At 43.5% G+C, this 17,797-nt stretch overlaps 1 protein-coding gene across 1 annotated transcript in view; it reads right to left on the bottom strand.

The window, feature by feature from the left end:
* The window catches only part of NDUFS4 (NADH:ubiquinone oxidoreductase subunit S4), an 807,100-nt gene that overhangs the window by 574,469 nt on the left and 214,834 nt on the right, over positions 1 to 17,797 (bottom strand). The window contains exon 2 of the mRNA XM_069627264.1: positions 14,357 to 14,435. Coding sequence (XP_069483365.1) covers positions 14,357 to 14,435 — 79 coding nt within the window. The remainder of the gene's footprint in view (positions 1 to 14,356; positions 14,436 to 17,797) is intronic.

The raw sequence follows: 17,797 nt of genomic DNA, 5'->3' as shown, positions 1-17,797 counted from the left end.
TGGGTCCGATATTGCGGATATCCACCCTCTGAGCTTGAAAGTAGAGTCCTAGAAGTCTTTGCGGACAAGAGGGGTGATCGATACCGCATCTGCAGCAGGCACTTTACCTCTGACATGTACTCCACATCATTGCTAATAAAGAAGAACACACCGCGAGCGAGGCGAAAATTGCTCTCAACCGCTATTCCCACTCTATTCGTCCACATCCCTCCACTGGTGAGTCAAGTTTACGTATTTATCTCTCGGCCTTGCGGTAGTGTGTAGCATTAGCTAACAATAATTTCCCCATTTATGTATCCACTCAATATGAAGGCGGAAGATTCTCCATCCGTGTCGTTATTGCAGTCATCAGCCACTTCAAGCGCCTATCGGGTAATCTTACTTGGCTATTCTGCCACTGACTTGTTTTAGGCATGTAAATCAATAGTTTTAATTTATCGTGTAATTATTTTACCTAATGGTACACCCTTGTACTCGTCCTCTAGTCTTTGTTTTCAGTTATAATTATTGTTATCCAAAATAATTCAAGTACTGTCTTTCAGGGAGATGCTGAGGAGTCCAACGTATTGACGACTACCGTTGATGTTACTCAGATGGTCGAGGTACGTTTCAGGACAGTTCCATCGATGGAGATCATCAGATCTTGCATTCTTGTAGCGTGATTGTTACACACAATGTTTCTTTCGTTTCTAGCCATTGATATGTCCTTCTGTCGTCGCCCTCCTATGTGTCTTCTTTTTTCAATATTGTGTTCATTACTAATGAAAGTCCTATGTTTCAGGGAGTCGATGGAGCATTAATCCAAGAAGAAGGGGGAGCGTGCAGTTACGGGTCGGCGCAACAGCTTGCAGAAGTGTGCACCGCAGTTACATCGTCCCTTGATGTTCTTATGCATTTCGAGGTATGGATACTGACAGTTCGATGAAGCGAAATCATATGACGTGATTACATCCGCTATACTTCCTTCTTTATTATTGCAAGTACTATGTTTCAGGGAGATGACGGAGCTTCTTCTACAAGAACATCACCCCTAGTAGTTGATGCAGATTTCTGGGTGGTGACACTTCCAACGATCGAGCAAATCGAATCATATTTAGATATCCATTATTTATTTTAGACAACTGATCATTTATGCAGGTCTATTTAGATGAGCCGTTCACGCCTGCACAAACTTTCTGTTCTTTTTATCAAAATAGAAAACCATACTAATGCAATTACTGTGTTTCAGGGAGTCACTGAAGCATCATCTTCAATAATATCATCAATGGAAGTCTATGAGGAGCCCGAGGTATGGATCTTGACAGTTCCATCTAACTAGATCAACAATGCGTGAATAATTGTCGTTTGAATGTTCTACACAAAGCGTTCATTCGTGTTTTGCTATTGAGAAGTACGTGGGTATTGGTCCCCAAGTACCTTTTGTGTTTTCGATATTATTATACATACTAATGAAAGTTCTATGTTTCAGGGAGTCCATGGAGCGTCAGTGCGTGATGGATGTGCTTATCAGGAAAACATAGTCGTTGCAGCGCAAGAGGAAGTGGAGACATGCACACACGAGTCGGAGCAACAGCGTCCTGATGTTGAAGTTCGAGGCAAGAAAGTTTCAAAGAAAAGAAAGCAAAAGAAGGTTAGTGTCCTGGTCACTATATTATGTTGTTTTTCACTGTTAATAGTTCAATACTGTAAGTTGTGTTTAAACTGAACAACCCTTTTCCAATCTGTCCTCTAGTTGCGAGTGGGTGTACGAACTAGATCTACACAGACAGTGAAGCGAACGAGAGATGTTGCTTGTCAAACCTTTTGGCAGGGACTTGAGACTGGAGAAGCATCGTGCCAATGGGAAGAATATGAAGTGATTGACAACAGAGCTATACCACCACCAGCCATTGATAGTAAATGTCCTCCTGGTAGTTCGGATGCAGTCGGAGATCAATTCACAGAATCCACACCCGCAAAAACTAAGACGGCGAGAAAGTTGAAGAAATTGTTTTATTCACCCATCGCCGGAGAAGGAACAGATGTTGCAATGGAAGAGAATGAAGTAGACGACAATGAAACACCATCAATATCACTGAACATAGCGGAAGACGATATCAGAGATTCTACCTTTCATGTGAGTGACATGTCCTCAACGTTACAGGCCGAACCAGCTGGGATGCAGAGTGACAGTATAAGGAAAGAGGCCAAATTCATTGTATTCGATAGTTGTTTGATTGATATTATTATTCGGATTAAATGTGGGCATTTGGTAGGTGGGGAAGTATGTGGGGAGCCGTTGATTAATGTGACTCGTGCAATTCGAGGCACTAACCTTAAAATACATGCCACCTGTACAAAATATCATCCTTTCACATGGTCTGCACAACCTATGCTGGGACAACTGCCAGCAGGCAATCTACTTTGTGCAGCGGCTGCACTTTTTAGTGGTTCAAGTTTTAAAAAATTAGAGTCTTTCTTTAAGTTTGTGGGAATCCGTTTCATTGCGAAAACTCAGTTCTACAAATACCAAACCGATTATCTATTTCCAGCCATTAGCGAAGCTTGGAGAATGGAAAAAATGTCTATTGATAGTACATTCGCGGGCAAACGGTTCAGGCTAGCCGGTGATGGACAGTGCGACAGCCCAGGATTTTCAGCCAAGTACTGCACCTACCACTTTCAGGACATGGAAAGTAAGAAAAGTTCGGTGGTCGTGCAGGTGTCACAAAGTACATCCTCAGTGGCCATGGAGAAAGTTGGCTTTGTAGCATCATTGCAAGAACTACAATCGCGGGGAATGGTGATCGACCTGATAGCCACGGACAGACACGTTTCAATTGCCAAGACAATGAGAGAACAGTACAAAAATATAAATCACCAATTTGACGTTTGGCATCTTGCAAAATCAATCAATAAAAAATTGTCGGCTGCAGGTAAAAAAAAAGAATTGCAAGGTATTTCACAGTGGTCCAAGTCAATCAGCAACCATCTTTGGTGGAGCTCAAAAACATGAGGAGGGTCGTTGGAAATTCTACTGGAAAAATGGCGGTCAGTAATGCCACACTGTACGAACGTTCACCGATGGAACACGAACCAACATTTCCACAATTGTGAACATGGCCATTTGTCCACAGAGGAGGCACGGAAGAAGAAGTGGTTGATTCCTTCCTCACCCACTCACAAAGCCATTGAAAAGATTGTATTTGATAAAACTATAACAAAAGCTTTGAGGGGACTCACGGAATTCTGCCACACAGGAGATTTGGAGGTGTTCCACAATATGTGCCTAAAGTACAGGCCAAAACGATTGCATTTTGGCATGGAGGGCATGATAAATCGGACTCTTTTAGCGGTCTTGGCACATAACCATAATGTTGGCCGTCAACAAAGTAGGACGACCGGAACTTTAGGGACGCTTCGCTACAATAAGGCCTTCACTAAAAGAAGTAAACAATGGGTGATCAAACCAGTGTTTGAGGATATGCAATATGAGTTTATTGAGAAACTTATTGTTGACGTCCTAGATAGGCACATAAATGGAGTTGTGAACGAACCTGTGCAGGGGACAACTGCATTGCCACCCAACATTGCATCTGTTCCATGTCCACCTAAAGAAGAACTCATTGAGAAATACACATCACGGTTTAAATGATTGTAATTTGATTGTCTGTTCTCTCAAGTCTCCTCATGTCGCAGGCCCATTGAATATGTGTATCTAGCCAACCTTGTTCATTTGCGCATTAAATTAAACCAAACAGTAATATAAATCATTTTTCAATAAATATAGAATCTCTCCGTATTTATGGTTCTGTGTGGCTGCAAAGCACGCAGACAAAATGCAAAGATGGAGTGTAAATTTCAAGTCCTGTGAGAATGCCTTACACTGAATGTAGCTAACTTGGAATGTGTGCTCGTTCGAAGTGAAGGTCAGCTGCTTTGATTTTTTCTCGGGTGCCAGAATGGCCCACGACTCAGAATAAGGTTCTATTGTATTTTGACCTTGACAGGCCTGGACCACGTAAGAAACGATAATGAATATAATTTCAGAAACGAAAGCCATTTCATGTTCGTTCATTAGAAGAAATAACGTCGGCATAGAAGGAGTGGTATTTCGGGGCTGCCCTACGCACAGACGCAATGGAAAATGCAAATATAATGTAAGTAACTCTTTAGATGAGTTTATACCGCAATTTAATTACTATACAGTTGCTTTAAAGACGGGTTAAGTTGTACTTGTTCGTTCTATGTGGCATGTTGTTTTGTACCGCGCACTATCTTGGGGAGAACCGTCTACTTGGCCCCCTTCCCGCCCCTACCTGCAAGGCTAAAAACCTCGGGGTCATCTTCGACTCCACACTCTCCTTCTCTCCTCATATATCTGACGTCTCTAAGAAGTCACACTACCAGCTGCACCTCCTCAGAGGTATTCTTCCCTTCCTCTCCTTCCCCCAGAAGCTCACTGTCTCCCGAGCCCTGGTTCTCTCTAGGCTGGACTACTGTAACAGCCTCTATCTTAATCTGCCTGCCTCCACTCTCCGCCCTCTGCAACTTATCCAGAACAGAACTGCGAGACTTGTCCTTGGCCTCAAGCGGGCCCTTATTATTTATTATTTATTATTTTATTACGCTACTTACCTTGTACTGCACTTCCCCCCACCTCCTCTCCTTGCACTTTCTCCTTTTCCCCTTACCTCTGCACTTGCGCGATCTGAATGACACCTGGCCTAGTAGGATCGTTTGTCTGTCTTCCCCTTGTTCCCCTCCCTCCCTGCCTCGTCGCGCCTTGAAACACTTGTGTATAGGCGCGTTACAAATACCATATCATATCATATCATATCATACTTTTACGGAAGCACCTCAAAACCTTTGCTTCTGCTTTCTCTCTCCCTCTCCCCTGCTACAACTGGTCCACTGTCTGCGATCTCGGTCCTGGGCCCTTCCACTCTCCACCTGCACTCCCTGTCAACCCCTGCACTGGGGGACTGTCTCAGTATCCTACAGCCCCCCTTGACGTTTAAAACCCAGTTGCACTGTCCTAGCTATGAAATAATTTCCAGACCTAATATATAAAATGAATAATTTTAATAAAGATCTGATGGTGAGACTAATTTCCTTTTTTTATGTTTTTCAAATAGATACATCGTCCATTATTGTCTGTGTCACGAGTACCAGACACCGGCGGATGGCTTCTATAATCGCCAGTTGCTTCTCCGCGTGAACAACGTTAGCACCCTGACCATTTTGTGGGACGATCGCCAAGTACAAGTATGCCCTTACGCGGTACTAACGGCTAGATGCAACATACAGACCGTTGTGGTGCCCTAGTGCCTCGTTGTTGGAATAGCCATGCGATTATCAGTGCGACCGAAGAGCTTATTTTATCGTAAACCAACACCATGTCTACTGCACACGAACATCGCTTGCCTCAAGACGAAATATTTTGGATCGAGAGCAAATAAAAATTCATTTATCTAAGACCCTGTGTACAGCAAAGGAACATCGTGTGCCTCGAAACGAACTTTTCGGAACGTGAACAAATAAAAATGCAAATCGCTGAATATTCTCAAAACATTTGATGTCAAATAAATGTACTTTGCCAAATGTACAATCTTGCCGTTTGCTTTTAAACCACTGTTTCATATTCCGAATTGTGGCGCTGTATTGTGAGATGATCTAAGACCCTGTGTACAGCAAAGGAACATCGTGTGCCTCGAAACGAACTTTTTGGAACATGTGCAAATAAAAATGCTAATCGCTGAATATTCTCAAAACATTTGATGTCAAATAAATGTACTTTACCAAATTTACAATCTTGCGGTTTAATTTAAAAGTACAGTTTCATATTCCCAATTGTGGCGCGCTGTGTTGTTTGAGCTCATCTGTGTTGATTTCCTGGTTCTGTGTGGAGTCGCGTAGAAGACGCCTGGGCGCGTTTGCCTACGCAGCTCAGTCACGTCACGGATAGAGGCGGGGAATATGAATGTTTTGATCAAGTCTGTTTCAGGGGCGGGGGATTTGATTTAGTGCCGCAAAAGCAGGTGAGCCAGGGCGATGCGGCAAGTGATAGGATTATCATAAAATGGCGGCTGATTTCGAGTGCGTTAATGGACGAAAAGTCGGGTAAGGTCCATAGGAAAGTTTTCCACGATCTACCGAGTTATGCTTAAAAACACATGGCCGAACCGTAGGGACAATAAAAAAAAAGTCCCGGAACTCTCCTTTAATTTCGTATTGTAAAATAAGTTTTTTTTTTTTTTTTAAAAACAGGGTTTTGGGGGACCCCCCGCCCCATTAAAAAAAAAAAAACCTTTGTCAGAACTTTTGGCATTCGAAACTGACTGTTGAAACAGTTACTGAACCGCATAACTTGATGTTTAACATTTAGATGCACGGGTGCTGAGAATTACATGCATCTATTCGACAATGCCACATTAATTCTCCTAGAATTGTTTTTTTCATTGGGGATCGATGCAACAGAACACGCCTAACGTCCCACAGCAGGTCCTCCTCTCAACAGTGTAGCAAAGACAGTTTCGAAACGGCAGTTGTTTAAACATTACCGGACTATGCTTTCTATTTGCAAATCTGGAAGTATTTATTTTTGTTTTGCTCTTGACCTATTTACAACCTTGTCTGCAGTAGAGTACAATGACAGGCAAAGTAAGTGCAGAATGGAATGAAAATATGAGAAACAATAAAAAAACATGCATCTGCTATGACCCATTACCGAGAAGTCTTGGATGTTTAACAAAAATGATCCTTTGTATAAAGCAAGCATGGATATCAAGTTGCGCTCAGAGTAATGGACCACACATTGCAGATCTTTAAAGTAAAAGCTTGCCAAAATTCTAATCTGAAACGGCTTAGCTCAAGAATGTTATCTGTATTTTATTCAAAGGTTATGCCAACTTTTTGACACCCCCAAAATATTGTATTTTTAGATATAACTATGCCAGTATCACTACACAGAGTTTATACATTAAGACGGCAGTTAGAAGAGGGACTTAACCTGTCAACATTTGAATCAAAGGATTATCCAATCAGACATCTCAAGGGATGTACCCATGATAGGCTAATTCAGCATCCGATATTCAACCAGGCCTGGTAAGAGTGAAAACATGCACGTCTCCAGGGATCGTCCATGGGAGGAGAACCGTACATAAATGAGAAATCGACAAGATGTGAAAAGAGAAAAAAAAGAGCGGATAGACAATGCATCACGTGCTTTAAATTTTAACATTTGATTACACTGTAAAAAAGGAAGGAATCCTGTATAACGAGAGACAGAGAAAACAGGCAGGGAAGGACTGGATCAGGCAGTGGCAAAAGCGAAAATAATATATATATATATATATATATATATATATATATATATATATATATATATACACACACACACACACACACACACACACACACACACACACACACCGCCCCCACATCTTGGTTTGCTACCTATGTTGCTTTTCACACAATTTGTTTACACCATGCATTACCCAATCCTGCCACTCTCATTAGTATCCACTCTCATTAGTATCCTCCCCTGGATTATCACCTGTGGTATTAGGTTTACGTTTGGTACCTAATCTGCACCCTATTATTCTGTCTACCCTCCCACCAAAAACTGGCATCACAAGACACCACACAGTACACTGCACCACAACACAATAACCAGAACAACAATTTAGCACATAGCTAAACTGCATAAACTGAATTGGGTCACTAGCACCACACAAACAATGCCTGAACCAACTAGTAGCCCACAGACCACACACTACATGGCCATAACGCTCAAGTTTGGCATAACAGGCATAACAAGCATGGACCAAATGTACGACAAAAAAATTCAGAAGTTCACGCACAGAACCGGTTGCCTTCCAATCCATGCACATCAACATCCGCACTTACTAACCAAACCAATTCTCTGGCAGTTTCTAACGTAACCCTTGTTTTTATGGAGGGGGTTACAAGCAAGAGCATGTATAAGCCATTGGGCATTTGCAACCTAGTTTAAAGCGTAGTTTACATTTTTGTTCCCTCTCGTTGATACAGCCCAGGACCCCATGGGCTGTAGGTGGTGTGGGCCTGTTTCAGCACTGCCCAAGTGATCTGTTTAAATGTACTTATGTACCCGGTGAAGTGGAATGGAGTGTCGTTGGCAAGGTTAGTTGGTGTAGGCCCTCCTGCGTTGAGGGCCTGCCTACCTGGCGCTCTGTTCCATGTGCTTCCTCTTATGCACCATCACATGCCTGGCAATCCTGTCAGTAGCTGTTGTTGGGCTGTAGTGCTCTCCGTAGCACTCTGGCCAGAAAACATGCTACACTGCCTATTGTCCACATCTTTACCAGGGCTGTTCCTAACATAAATAAAAAATAAAACATACGCTGCTGAGGCCTTCAAGCGGAGGTCTACCTCAGTCAGCTCATCTTCACCCAGGCGGCTCCTAGCATTTACAGCAAGGAGTCTCCTCAGGCTCCTCAATACCATCATCACTCCCTTCCTACTTGCCTGAACCGGAAGTTCATTCAGTCCATTGGAGGCCCGAGCCTGTTAGACAACAGACAAGCTCTTTCTGCGTCATTGGCAGGAGCTGGCATTTCTATACAAACTATATAAAGAGAACATTTTATAGTTGTTTTCTGCAGCACTGCAGTTGTTCGGTGTAAGAGTAACAGTCTGGACTAGAAAGAACTGAACTACCTTCTGGGACTTCCAATCCCCCTGCTGCAGTTGCTGTATAGGATTGTTGGCAGGCAGATGAATGAGTCATCCATAGCTTCTGCCCCGCCCCGCACCAATACTGCAAAGGTGAGAGACGTTACTCCCTGAGACAGCCATTCCAACCGTATCCCCCACTGGTACTGCAGGGCTTGGGGCCAATGTGAGCTGAAGATGGCCAAAACGTTCAAACTAACATTGTAACAGTAAAACAGCACGCATTAGAAACGAAGCAAATATGCACTCCACATGAATAACACACAATAGGTAAAATATGCACTTAGACATGAACAATACTAACATGACCAATGTATAAAGTGAATGGCCCGTGAATATAGCTTGCTAACACATAAGCAAGAGAATAGTGGGGCAGCCATCCTATTAAAAACGGAAGCCGCAGCACATCTCTGAATGAGGACAGGCTTCATCGAAAAGCTCAAAAGTCTTGAATTCATAAAAACACACATCTGTGCAGAACTCAAGTGTGGCTGGCAACTAGAGCCAAGGTAAATAAGGGAGGGTTGGTACGGCTGAACGAAGGCATGAGATAGAAGTTCCCAAGACACAAGCAGTATACTCCCAGATTAATTAAGGTTTTAGAAGAGCACAGCCAGTCTTCGTTAGCCAGGTGCAGTAGAACAGTAATCCAAAAGACTCCATGAAGAATAAAAGTGTTCCCAGTGGTTGAAGAAACCACAACGTGCATGGTAATAGTAGCTGACATCTTAATAAATAGAAGGTCATTCATTTTCATACACTGTCCTTTAGCATGAGACCCATACACTCTGACACTGGCCATTCATTAGAAGCAAACACAGATATGGGACCTGCAATACTCCCTAAAAATCACACAAGCACGAATCGCTGTACAAGGCCAAATACAAAGGGATTGACCGGGCTCATGGGCCTCTCTCCCCTACCCATTTCTGGCTCATATCTTGATGACTTGTCCAGTGTCCAAAGTTGGTTAGTGAGGAGCCAACCTAGCAAAATCCTTGGTGTCACACCGCCCATGAAATAGTATGCCAACCTATTGCTTGTCGTTTAGATGATGTATTTTAACCTTTAGCAATATAGGGGTGGAGCCATCAGATACTCATAACCCAATGAAATGCTTAACCCCTATGGAATCTATATGTAGCCAACCCCCACTAACCTAACCCCATTCCCCATAGGTTTTGTGAACTGATATCATGTTGTGATGTCATTAGTGTGTTTTTAAAACGTAGGCAATTGTTTTTGATTAACATATTGAGAGTAGAGAGATTTGAATACTTGTATGCTGTCCCGGCTTTGTCTTGATGTGAATAAAGCTGGGTTTTGCTGTGCACTTTGTCTACTCCGTCATTGCGTCTGGTCTGGATTGACTCTGAAACATCTGGGCCTATCTGGGATTTTGGGGGCACCTTAACAGGATTGTGGTTATACAAAAATAAAAGCGAAAAGTTGGTGTATGAAACCGATTTTGCCCTTTTACACACTGGGGAAAGCTAGAGACTATACAGGAGTGCCACAATACAAAGAAATCAGCCCACTAGAGCTTACTGGTGTCAGCATGTTCATTGACTAGGGCAATTGCTCGGTCCTTCTGGTGCATCAGTGCTGTATGTAAGCAATGTGTTTACACTTATTTTACATGTGTTTCAGGTGTTTTTGGAGACCTCCTGCCCTCCGTCATACGGCTCCTGCTCGTCTGCCTTCCTGTCATTACACTTTTTATTCCAACGTTCAACAAATATGAGATCTCTGAACTCATGACCAGTGGGACCAGAGAGAGACAGGTAAGCGAGTCATGGCAAGGGTGGTACAAAGAGAATGGCAATTGCATTGTTCTGTGAAGGGCTGTCGTTTAGCTTGCCAACCTGCACCTGTCCCTACCGCTCATGTGCCCAGCTGCACCACTGCTTGCTCCACTGCAGTAAGCCTCAGAAGAACATGAATATGGCACCATAAACACCAACAACAGAAGCATAAAACACTATGCAACTGATTCTACCATTTATTGTAACGTTTAATATCTAAACGAACAACCCATTGTGTCAGAGTCATGGGTATGACCCCTCTCAAAGGGGGCAAAGGGCCACAGAGATAGTTTGGGGGACATAAACAGTGTATGTACATTAGTGCCTCTGTCTCAGACCCAATGCCAATCAACCTCTGTCCTGACCAGGTCTCTTGAATCTCTCACATGATTCCAGGGAGCCAGCACCATCCAAGAAACTGCAAGTAATGAACTTGGGCTCAATGGACAAGACGTGACTTGGAATAGACCGGTTACCCAAATGAAAATGGACTTCGCTCCCACATTCAAAAGTGGAATGGCAAACTACATTCCTACTACAGACTTCCTAGGCTTGCTATAGGGGAGCAGCAGCAGAGCATGACCGGGTTTTAGGGGAGACCAGGAAGCCATCCTCAAAGCATTTGAGGACATTAACATATGTGACACACAAGAGAAAATGATGCAAGCGACTGAATGGCAGGCTAGAGGAAGAAGGACTATGGTAAGGTGGCAGGGTTAAGGGCCCTTAAGAAGACATCCTGGGGAGGGCCTGGCCCAGAAGGGGAGGAGTTGGGATTAGAGATGCCAGTGATTGGCCCAGGGAAGCAGAAGACCTTGGTAGCCAATGGTTAGTGCAACAAACTTTCTAGGCAGGAAGGGGAGGGAGATAAAAAGCCATCAGAGTCAGTTTACACTAGGAAATGGGTGTTTGAATGAAGTTGGAACACCACCAAGAGACCAGAAATGAGTGTGCAGCAGGTGGAGAACAACATTGGAGGAAGCATTTGGCGTGTTTGGAGTGAGTGAAGGTAACATTTTGGGATTGAGAAGGTGGCACCAATTTTGTTGTTTGTGTGTGAGCAAGTATTTGAAGATACGTTTTGGAGGAAGAGGGTGAGAGTGTGGGAAATATAAATGAGACACAGGAGGGTAAAGGAAAGGCGTGTCAGCGGTAGTGTTGGGAGGAGTGAGATTTGAACGCAAGTGGATTAGATCAGGAGTGAGCTGGAGAGTAGAGGCCAAAAGACAGAGAGCGGCTGCAAAGACCTGGAGAAAAAGGGATACAGAGATCAGGAGAGTGGAGACAGACAAAAGGATAGAGAGATTCCGAGACCAGAGAAGGGTTAGGGGGAGAGAACGTGGGGAGGGAGTGGGAAGAGTGGAGAGAGCGCTAGAGAGGGCGCGAGAGAGAAAAAAGACAGACGAGATTGAAGAAAAGGTTGAGATGTTCATCTGGAAGAAGGGCACCAAGGCAAATAGACTGCCCCATTAGGTAATTTAGAAAATCTCTGAGGGAGTTAGAGAATGCTACAGCCTTTAAAATCCACTATACTAGAGCTAGCGGAGACAGTGGGGGCGACCTGGCGATTGAGGGAAATCTGCATTGACAGACCGGTTGTCCTTTAAGGACGGGGGAAATGATACAGGAACCACCCTTACACCTGAACCCTCAATTGATTAGTTTTGTATTTTTTTTTATAAGAGGAACCCCTATTCTGGTTGTTTTCTGACTTATTGAAAACATTGTCCCACAACATACAGCATGCTGTTCTATAAAATCTGGACAACATAGTTTTTATTTTTTTATGTGGGAGCATAGCATGTGCATCTGCCATGAGGAGCTGCCATTTGAACAAGGTTTTGATACTTTTATGGGCCCAACTGCTGCCTTCACCTTTCAGAAGTTGCAAATCGAGAACTACAAATGTGGGAATAAATTAAGGTAATTAGGTAAACATGTTACCAAGCAGTCAAACTATGTGCCACTATATGAAACTGTAAATATTATCATAAACTTTGAAGTGATTCAGCTCAGCATCATGGCAAGTTATGTGGAATCATCCAAAGAGATTAAAAGACCGAATGGGAGATTTGGACGAATTTCGGCTGTTCAAAAATTCTGAACGGCCGAAAAGTTGGACCAAATTCCCCATTCCGTGGCAGGGGCTGCAGGGGTTTCCCCCTGTACCTTTGCTCACTATATGGGATGTCCCCCACAGCCAGTCCCGAAAAATGTTTTTAAAAAAAATGGAAAAGGACCCTGCAGCGCCAGATCCCGATCACACAAGTGAAAGGGAACAGGCGCTGCAGGGACACAGCGAGTCGGCAGCACACAGCAAAGTGTGCCACTGCAAGATAAGTAGGGGGTGGGAAGCCCGTGGCTGCAATGTTCAGAGGAGAAAAGACTGAAAGGTTTTCAGAAAAATAATTGTCTGTCTTTTCTCCCTCAAACATTTCCATCAGGTCTTCCAAACCGGATCCAGTTAGGTCAGTCTGGTTTTATGCTGTGCCAAATCATCCCCAGTGTGGATTTAAAGCGCCTCGTCTTGTCCGTGAGGTGGCAGAATGTGCACCTGCCTGGGGGACCCAGACCTTAATCAGCTAGAAGGGAAAAGGGAAATTCAAGGGGAAGCTGAGAGGATGGGAAGAGCTGACAGTTATTAACATACAAGGATGATGCAGGTAGGATAATAACTTTTTGTAGAATAATGGTTGCATGTCGGCCTAAATGCATAGATACCTTAAATAAAAGCTATGAAGCAAGTATAGTATGGTAGACATGTAGTGCTATTTCAAGGTACCTTTGAAGGTATGTGCGTTTGAGAAAATGTAGTGTGGGCAACAGAAGGGGGCAAGGGCAATCCTGGAAAATTGGAGGCTTAATTCCCTGTGTCTGATAAATTCACATTTCTCTAGGCAATAACACAATAGTACATTCTGTGCTGCGTTGCCTCTGCGAAGAACGGCAAAGTTTGAAAAAGTTGAATATTTTTTTTAACAGAAAGATGGTATGGCATAGAAGACCCTTTTGTTGTAGGTTTTAGTGCATTCTTGAATTGTACGTAAATCAAGCTCACATTACAGAGGGAGAACCAGTGATTGTGTTAAAGGTTTGGTGGTCTTGTTTATTTTCTTTGTTCTATGTGTTTAGAGTATGAGATGATCAAAGTTTTCTGTAATTCACATTGTCACATTATTGACCGTGCATACTCTATACAAACGTGCGAAGACCCTTGAAAAGAAAATTACCCCTCAAGTTAAAAACATTTAGTATACCAAATGCCAAAAAGGTAGAAATGATCGCCACTGGGAACATGGGGCACCGTCATTAGCATAGTAAGCACTCATAAGAATGACTTCTAGAAGTAGCTGCAGGCGATACTGCAAGGAATTTCACAAAGTGATACAAACGGACAATCACTGTTAGAGACGAGATTCAGCACTGATGTGTATTTGCTAATGCAGATGACATACTTGAAGATAAATAAGTAGCACTTTGCTCAAGGGATGCACGTTCCGCTGTATATACAACTCCCATTTCTATGGGTATGCTGTGGTTACAGTGACAAAGATGTGGTTGCTGTAAATTTGGTCGACACTTTTTGATCGATTCAATATATATGGTTAAGGGGTAGAGGGGTGAGGAGGAAGGTGGGTATGGGGGGAACCCCACATAACAGAAAAGGGGGCGGGGGTTGAACCATGATCGATCAAAACTTGTAGACCAAATTTAACGCAACCAAAAAGTTTGTAGTAAAGACATAGAACTTTTCTATGGCTTGACTAGAATAGCATGTGGCACCAGAATAAATGCCATTGTACACGAATAATTGCAAAGCCCATATCATACCAGCATGCAGCCAGCCCCCTTACCAATTTTTCATCCACTGTAATGAGTTGCGTGTCTTGAGCATGATTCTCTGCCAGCCGCCATGTGGAAGTGTTCAGTGACCTGCGGTGCAAGACTCGGAGTTAAAAATGAAATAAAAATGATTCATGCATTGAGAAAGTAGAGGCAGACCAATCTTACATAAACAAGTTACTTTAACAATATCCGTCTTGTACAAGAAAATGGACGCGGGAGAGAAGGGGGCACACAAATCCCATTTCTCCCCAATTAGTTCTGTCTGCTGAGCTTTTGGCAGACTTCCACTTAGCAGTCCACAACAGGCTGCACTGTATGTCAGCCTACAGGCCCTCTCCGTCTCAGAGAGACGGCCAGTGGCAAGGACTGTGCTGCTCTATTTCAACATACAGTAGCTGGTTTGTCACGAACAGACTAAAATACAAAGCTGATGCAATTATTTTGGAACTGCGATGTCTGAACGATGGCATCAAATAACAGATCTTACAATGAAGCTTAAAAGTGAGGACTATAAAAAAAAAAATAACCTCTTTCCGCTTTGTTGGGAAAATACACTGCGCAATGCACTCGTTGTTTTAAGTTCAATTTCTGCAAGATAGCCAGTATACTTTGGGTTCCAGTAAAAAATGTTTAGTAAGACAAGTAAACAAAGGAACATCAGACTAGGTCATCATCAGTGGGATTTTCTGGCTGCAAGCGAACATTAGAAATAATGTGCATTTCAAGCACCATTCCAGTGCGAGATACCCCTACGACCCCACAATCCTTTCGCACTAGGATGAAAGGAAACGCACATCAGGCCTTTGCCGGGATGTTTTGATGCGAAGATAAGTTCCACGACAAATTAAATAGCAAGATTTCATTAGTGTTCTGTCAGGTTATGTTATTTGGAATTTATATAGTGATCCATTGGTATGACCTCAAAGCGCTGGTAGGTTGGACGCCCTCGGGGACCGTAGTGCAGGTCAGTTGAGAGAGTAGGATGTCGTAGGGTGCTTGGGTGCACCAGTTGTGTGCAGCTGATGTAATTGCCTGATGGTAGCTGCATCCTAGCATTATGTGTGGCGGTATTGATATCAGTTGAATGTGTGCAGTCTGGCGGGTGGACACCAAGACTGGGTTCTGGCTGCGTTAGGCCTGTAGGACACTTATGTGTGCAGCTAGGTCAGTTTTCATGGGACAAATCTGCATTTTATTAGAATGACGAGTTGTTCATGGGGTAATGTTCGTATGTGAGCTAGGCCGAAGGGGTGTAGCTGCACTCTAATTGTGTGATGATGTAGAGTAGAGAGTAAGCATAGTGATATGGGAGGAGAGAGTTTGCATGGAGCTATGATCTAAGGAAATCGATATTCTGCATTTCAGCATTCGGTTGCTTAATAGCGAATTAATGAGCGTATTCCGTGATGACATTGTTCGGGATCTCATTGAGCATTAGTAATCGGGTTGCTAGGGATCAATCCCTTCAGAAGGCTGTGGATGGTATTACAGAAAGAGCCACGTTTTTAGAGCTTTGAGGAACGTCATAGTCTTGGGTGTGTGGACTATGAGGGGGAAGCAAGTTCCACAGAGTTGGGGCTAAGGTTGAGAAGGCAGATCCTCCCATCCCGACAGAGCTAGAGGTTTGAATCACTAGAAGGAGGGCAGTGCTTGATCTTAGGGTGCCGGATGGGAGGTATGGTTTTATCTTTTCTTGTAGGTGTATTGGGCCGGTCGTGTGCACTGCTTGGCGAGTGATGCATAGGGTCTTGAAGGTGGCCCTTCGTCCAACTGGGAGCCAGTGGAGGGTTCGGAGAGCTGCTGAGATGACCCAGAGCAAGGAGCAGTTTTGCAGCAGCGTTTTGGGTTCTTTGGAGTTTGTTGAGTTGGTATGCCGGGGCTCCTAGGTATAGGGAGTTGGAATAATCCAATGCAACAGAAGTTTGAGGTGGTAGTCACAGCATTTTGACACGTTGATCTGACGGGAGAGGGTCAGGCCTGAGTCCATAGTGCAGCCTAGGTTTTTCACTGTATCTGATGGGGGCCGAGGGAAGGGGGCCATGGGAGCGTATGTAGTAGAAGGGCAGTATTTCCGCACTCCACGATTTCAGTTTTAGCAGGGTTCAAAAGGAGGTGGCTTATGGTCATCCATTGATCAATATCGCAGAGACAGGCTTCAAGGCCGAGAAGGGGATTGGTGCCTGACTTTGAAATTCTTAGGATAATTTGAGTATCGTCAGCGTAGTTGTAACAGGAGATGTTGTGTATGCGGATGATTCCTGATAGAGTGATCATATAGAGGTTGAACAGGAGAGCAGACAGGCATGCGTCTTGTGGTACTCCAGTGTTCATTGAGCGAACAGTTGAGACATCAGGGGAGAGGATGGATGTAAAGGACTATACCACGAACCCTGCAGCTTGCGTGAAACCTGCAGCACAATCTCGGATTGTATTAAAATTGTGATGATCAAATCGGTTAAACACACATCGCCTTGATTTTTGTAAAAGAAGCCACACGCAATACATTAAATAAAAACCAATGCACTGATGGATTTGTTTCTATTAAAAGTTGGCATACTCAGTGTACAAAAAAACAAAATGAATTTTAGATGGTGGGGTGCAATTCTATTCTTAGTTAAACCCAGGAAATGCCACGCATGCCAAAGAATTTGCAAACAAGCCGACCAGTACATGCAGGGTTTGGTCTTGTTTGTTTGTTTATTTATTTATTTATAATGCGCGCCACACTCGTAGGTATCTGGGCGCAGTACAAGATAATGCAAATTCTTAGAGAGATAATTTTAAACAAAAATAACTTTGTTACAAAGGCAGAGTAATCTATACACTACAATATATAACAAGATGTCAACAATGTTCACAATGGTGAGGCAAAGGCATTGAGGAACAGCATAGATAATTGCAAGTGGAGCATGCGAGAAAGAATATTACATATATACAAAGTAAGGCGGGTGCATTAGTGAGGGTCATTGTTGGTGATGAGCCAGTTCTTCATGTTGCGTCTGAAGCTGGAGAGGGATTGGCTGTTTCTGAAGTTAGCTGGAGAGAATTCCAAAGTTGGGCAGCCAGCACCGGGAAGCTACTGTCGCCTGCCTTTTGGAGTTTGTATCTGGGCACTTGTAGGAGTCCCACACTGGATGATCTGGTGAGTCTGGCGTATTGTTTTGGAGCGAACTCGTCAGAAAGATATTGGGGGGGCTTGCGTTATTAAGGCATTTGTGGGTAAGAGATGCAGTTTTAAGTTGGATTCTTTCTTTAATAGAGAGCCAGTTGTGGTCTCTTCTTATGGAGGGGATATGTTGTTTACGAGGAATGCTCAAGGCTGTCCTGAGAGCGTTGTTTTGCAGAATCTGCAGATTTCTCGTGATGTATAGATTAGCCCCAAGATATAGTCCATTAAAATAGTCAATTGTTGAATGTATTAGAGCTCTGGACAGAGTGATACAGCTTTT

The sequence above is a fragment of the Ambystoma mexicanum genome, chromosome 6p (genome assembly GCF_040938575.1).
Source record: "Ambystoma mexicanum isolate Mex_15411 chromosome 6p, UKY_AmexF1_1, whole genome shotgun sequence".
Classification (NCBI taxonomy): Eukaryota; Metazoa; Chordata; class Amphibia; order Caudata; family Ambystomatidae; genus Ambystoma; species Ambystoma mexicanum.
Note: the sequence above shows the minus strand (reverse complement) of the source record. Positions and strands in the feature narration are given on the sequence as shown.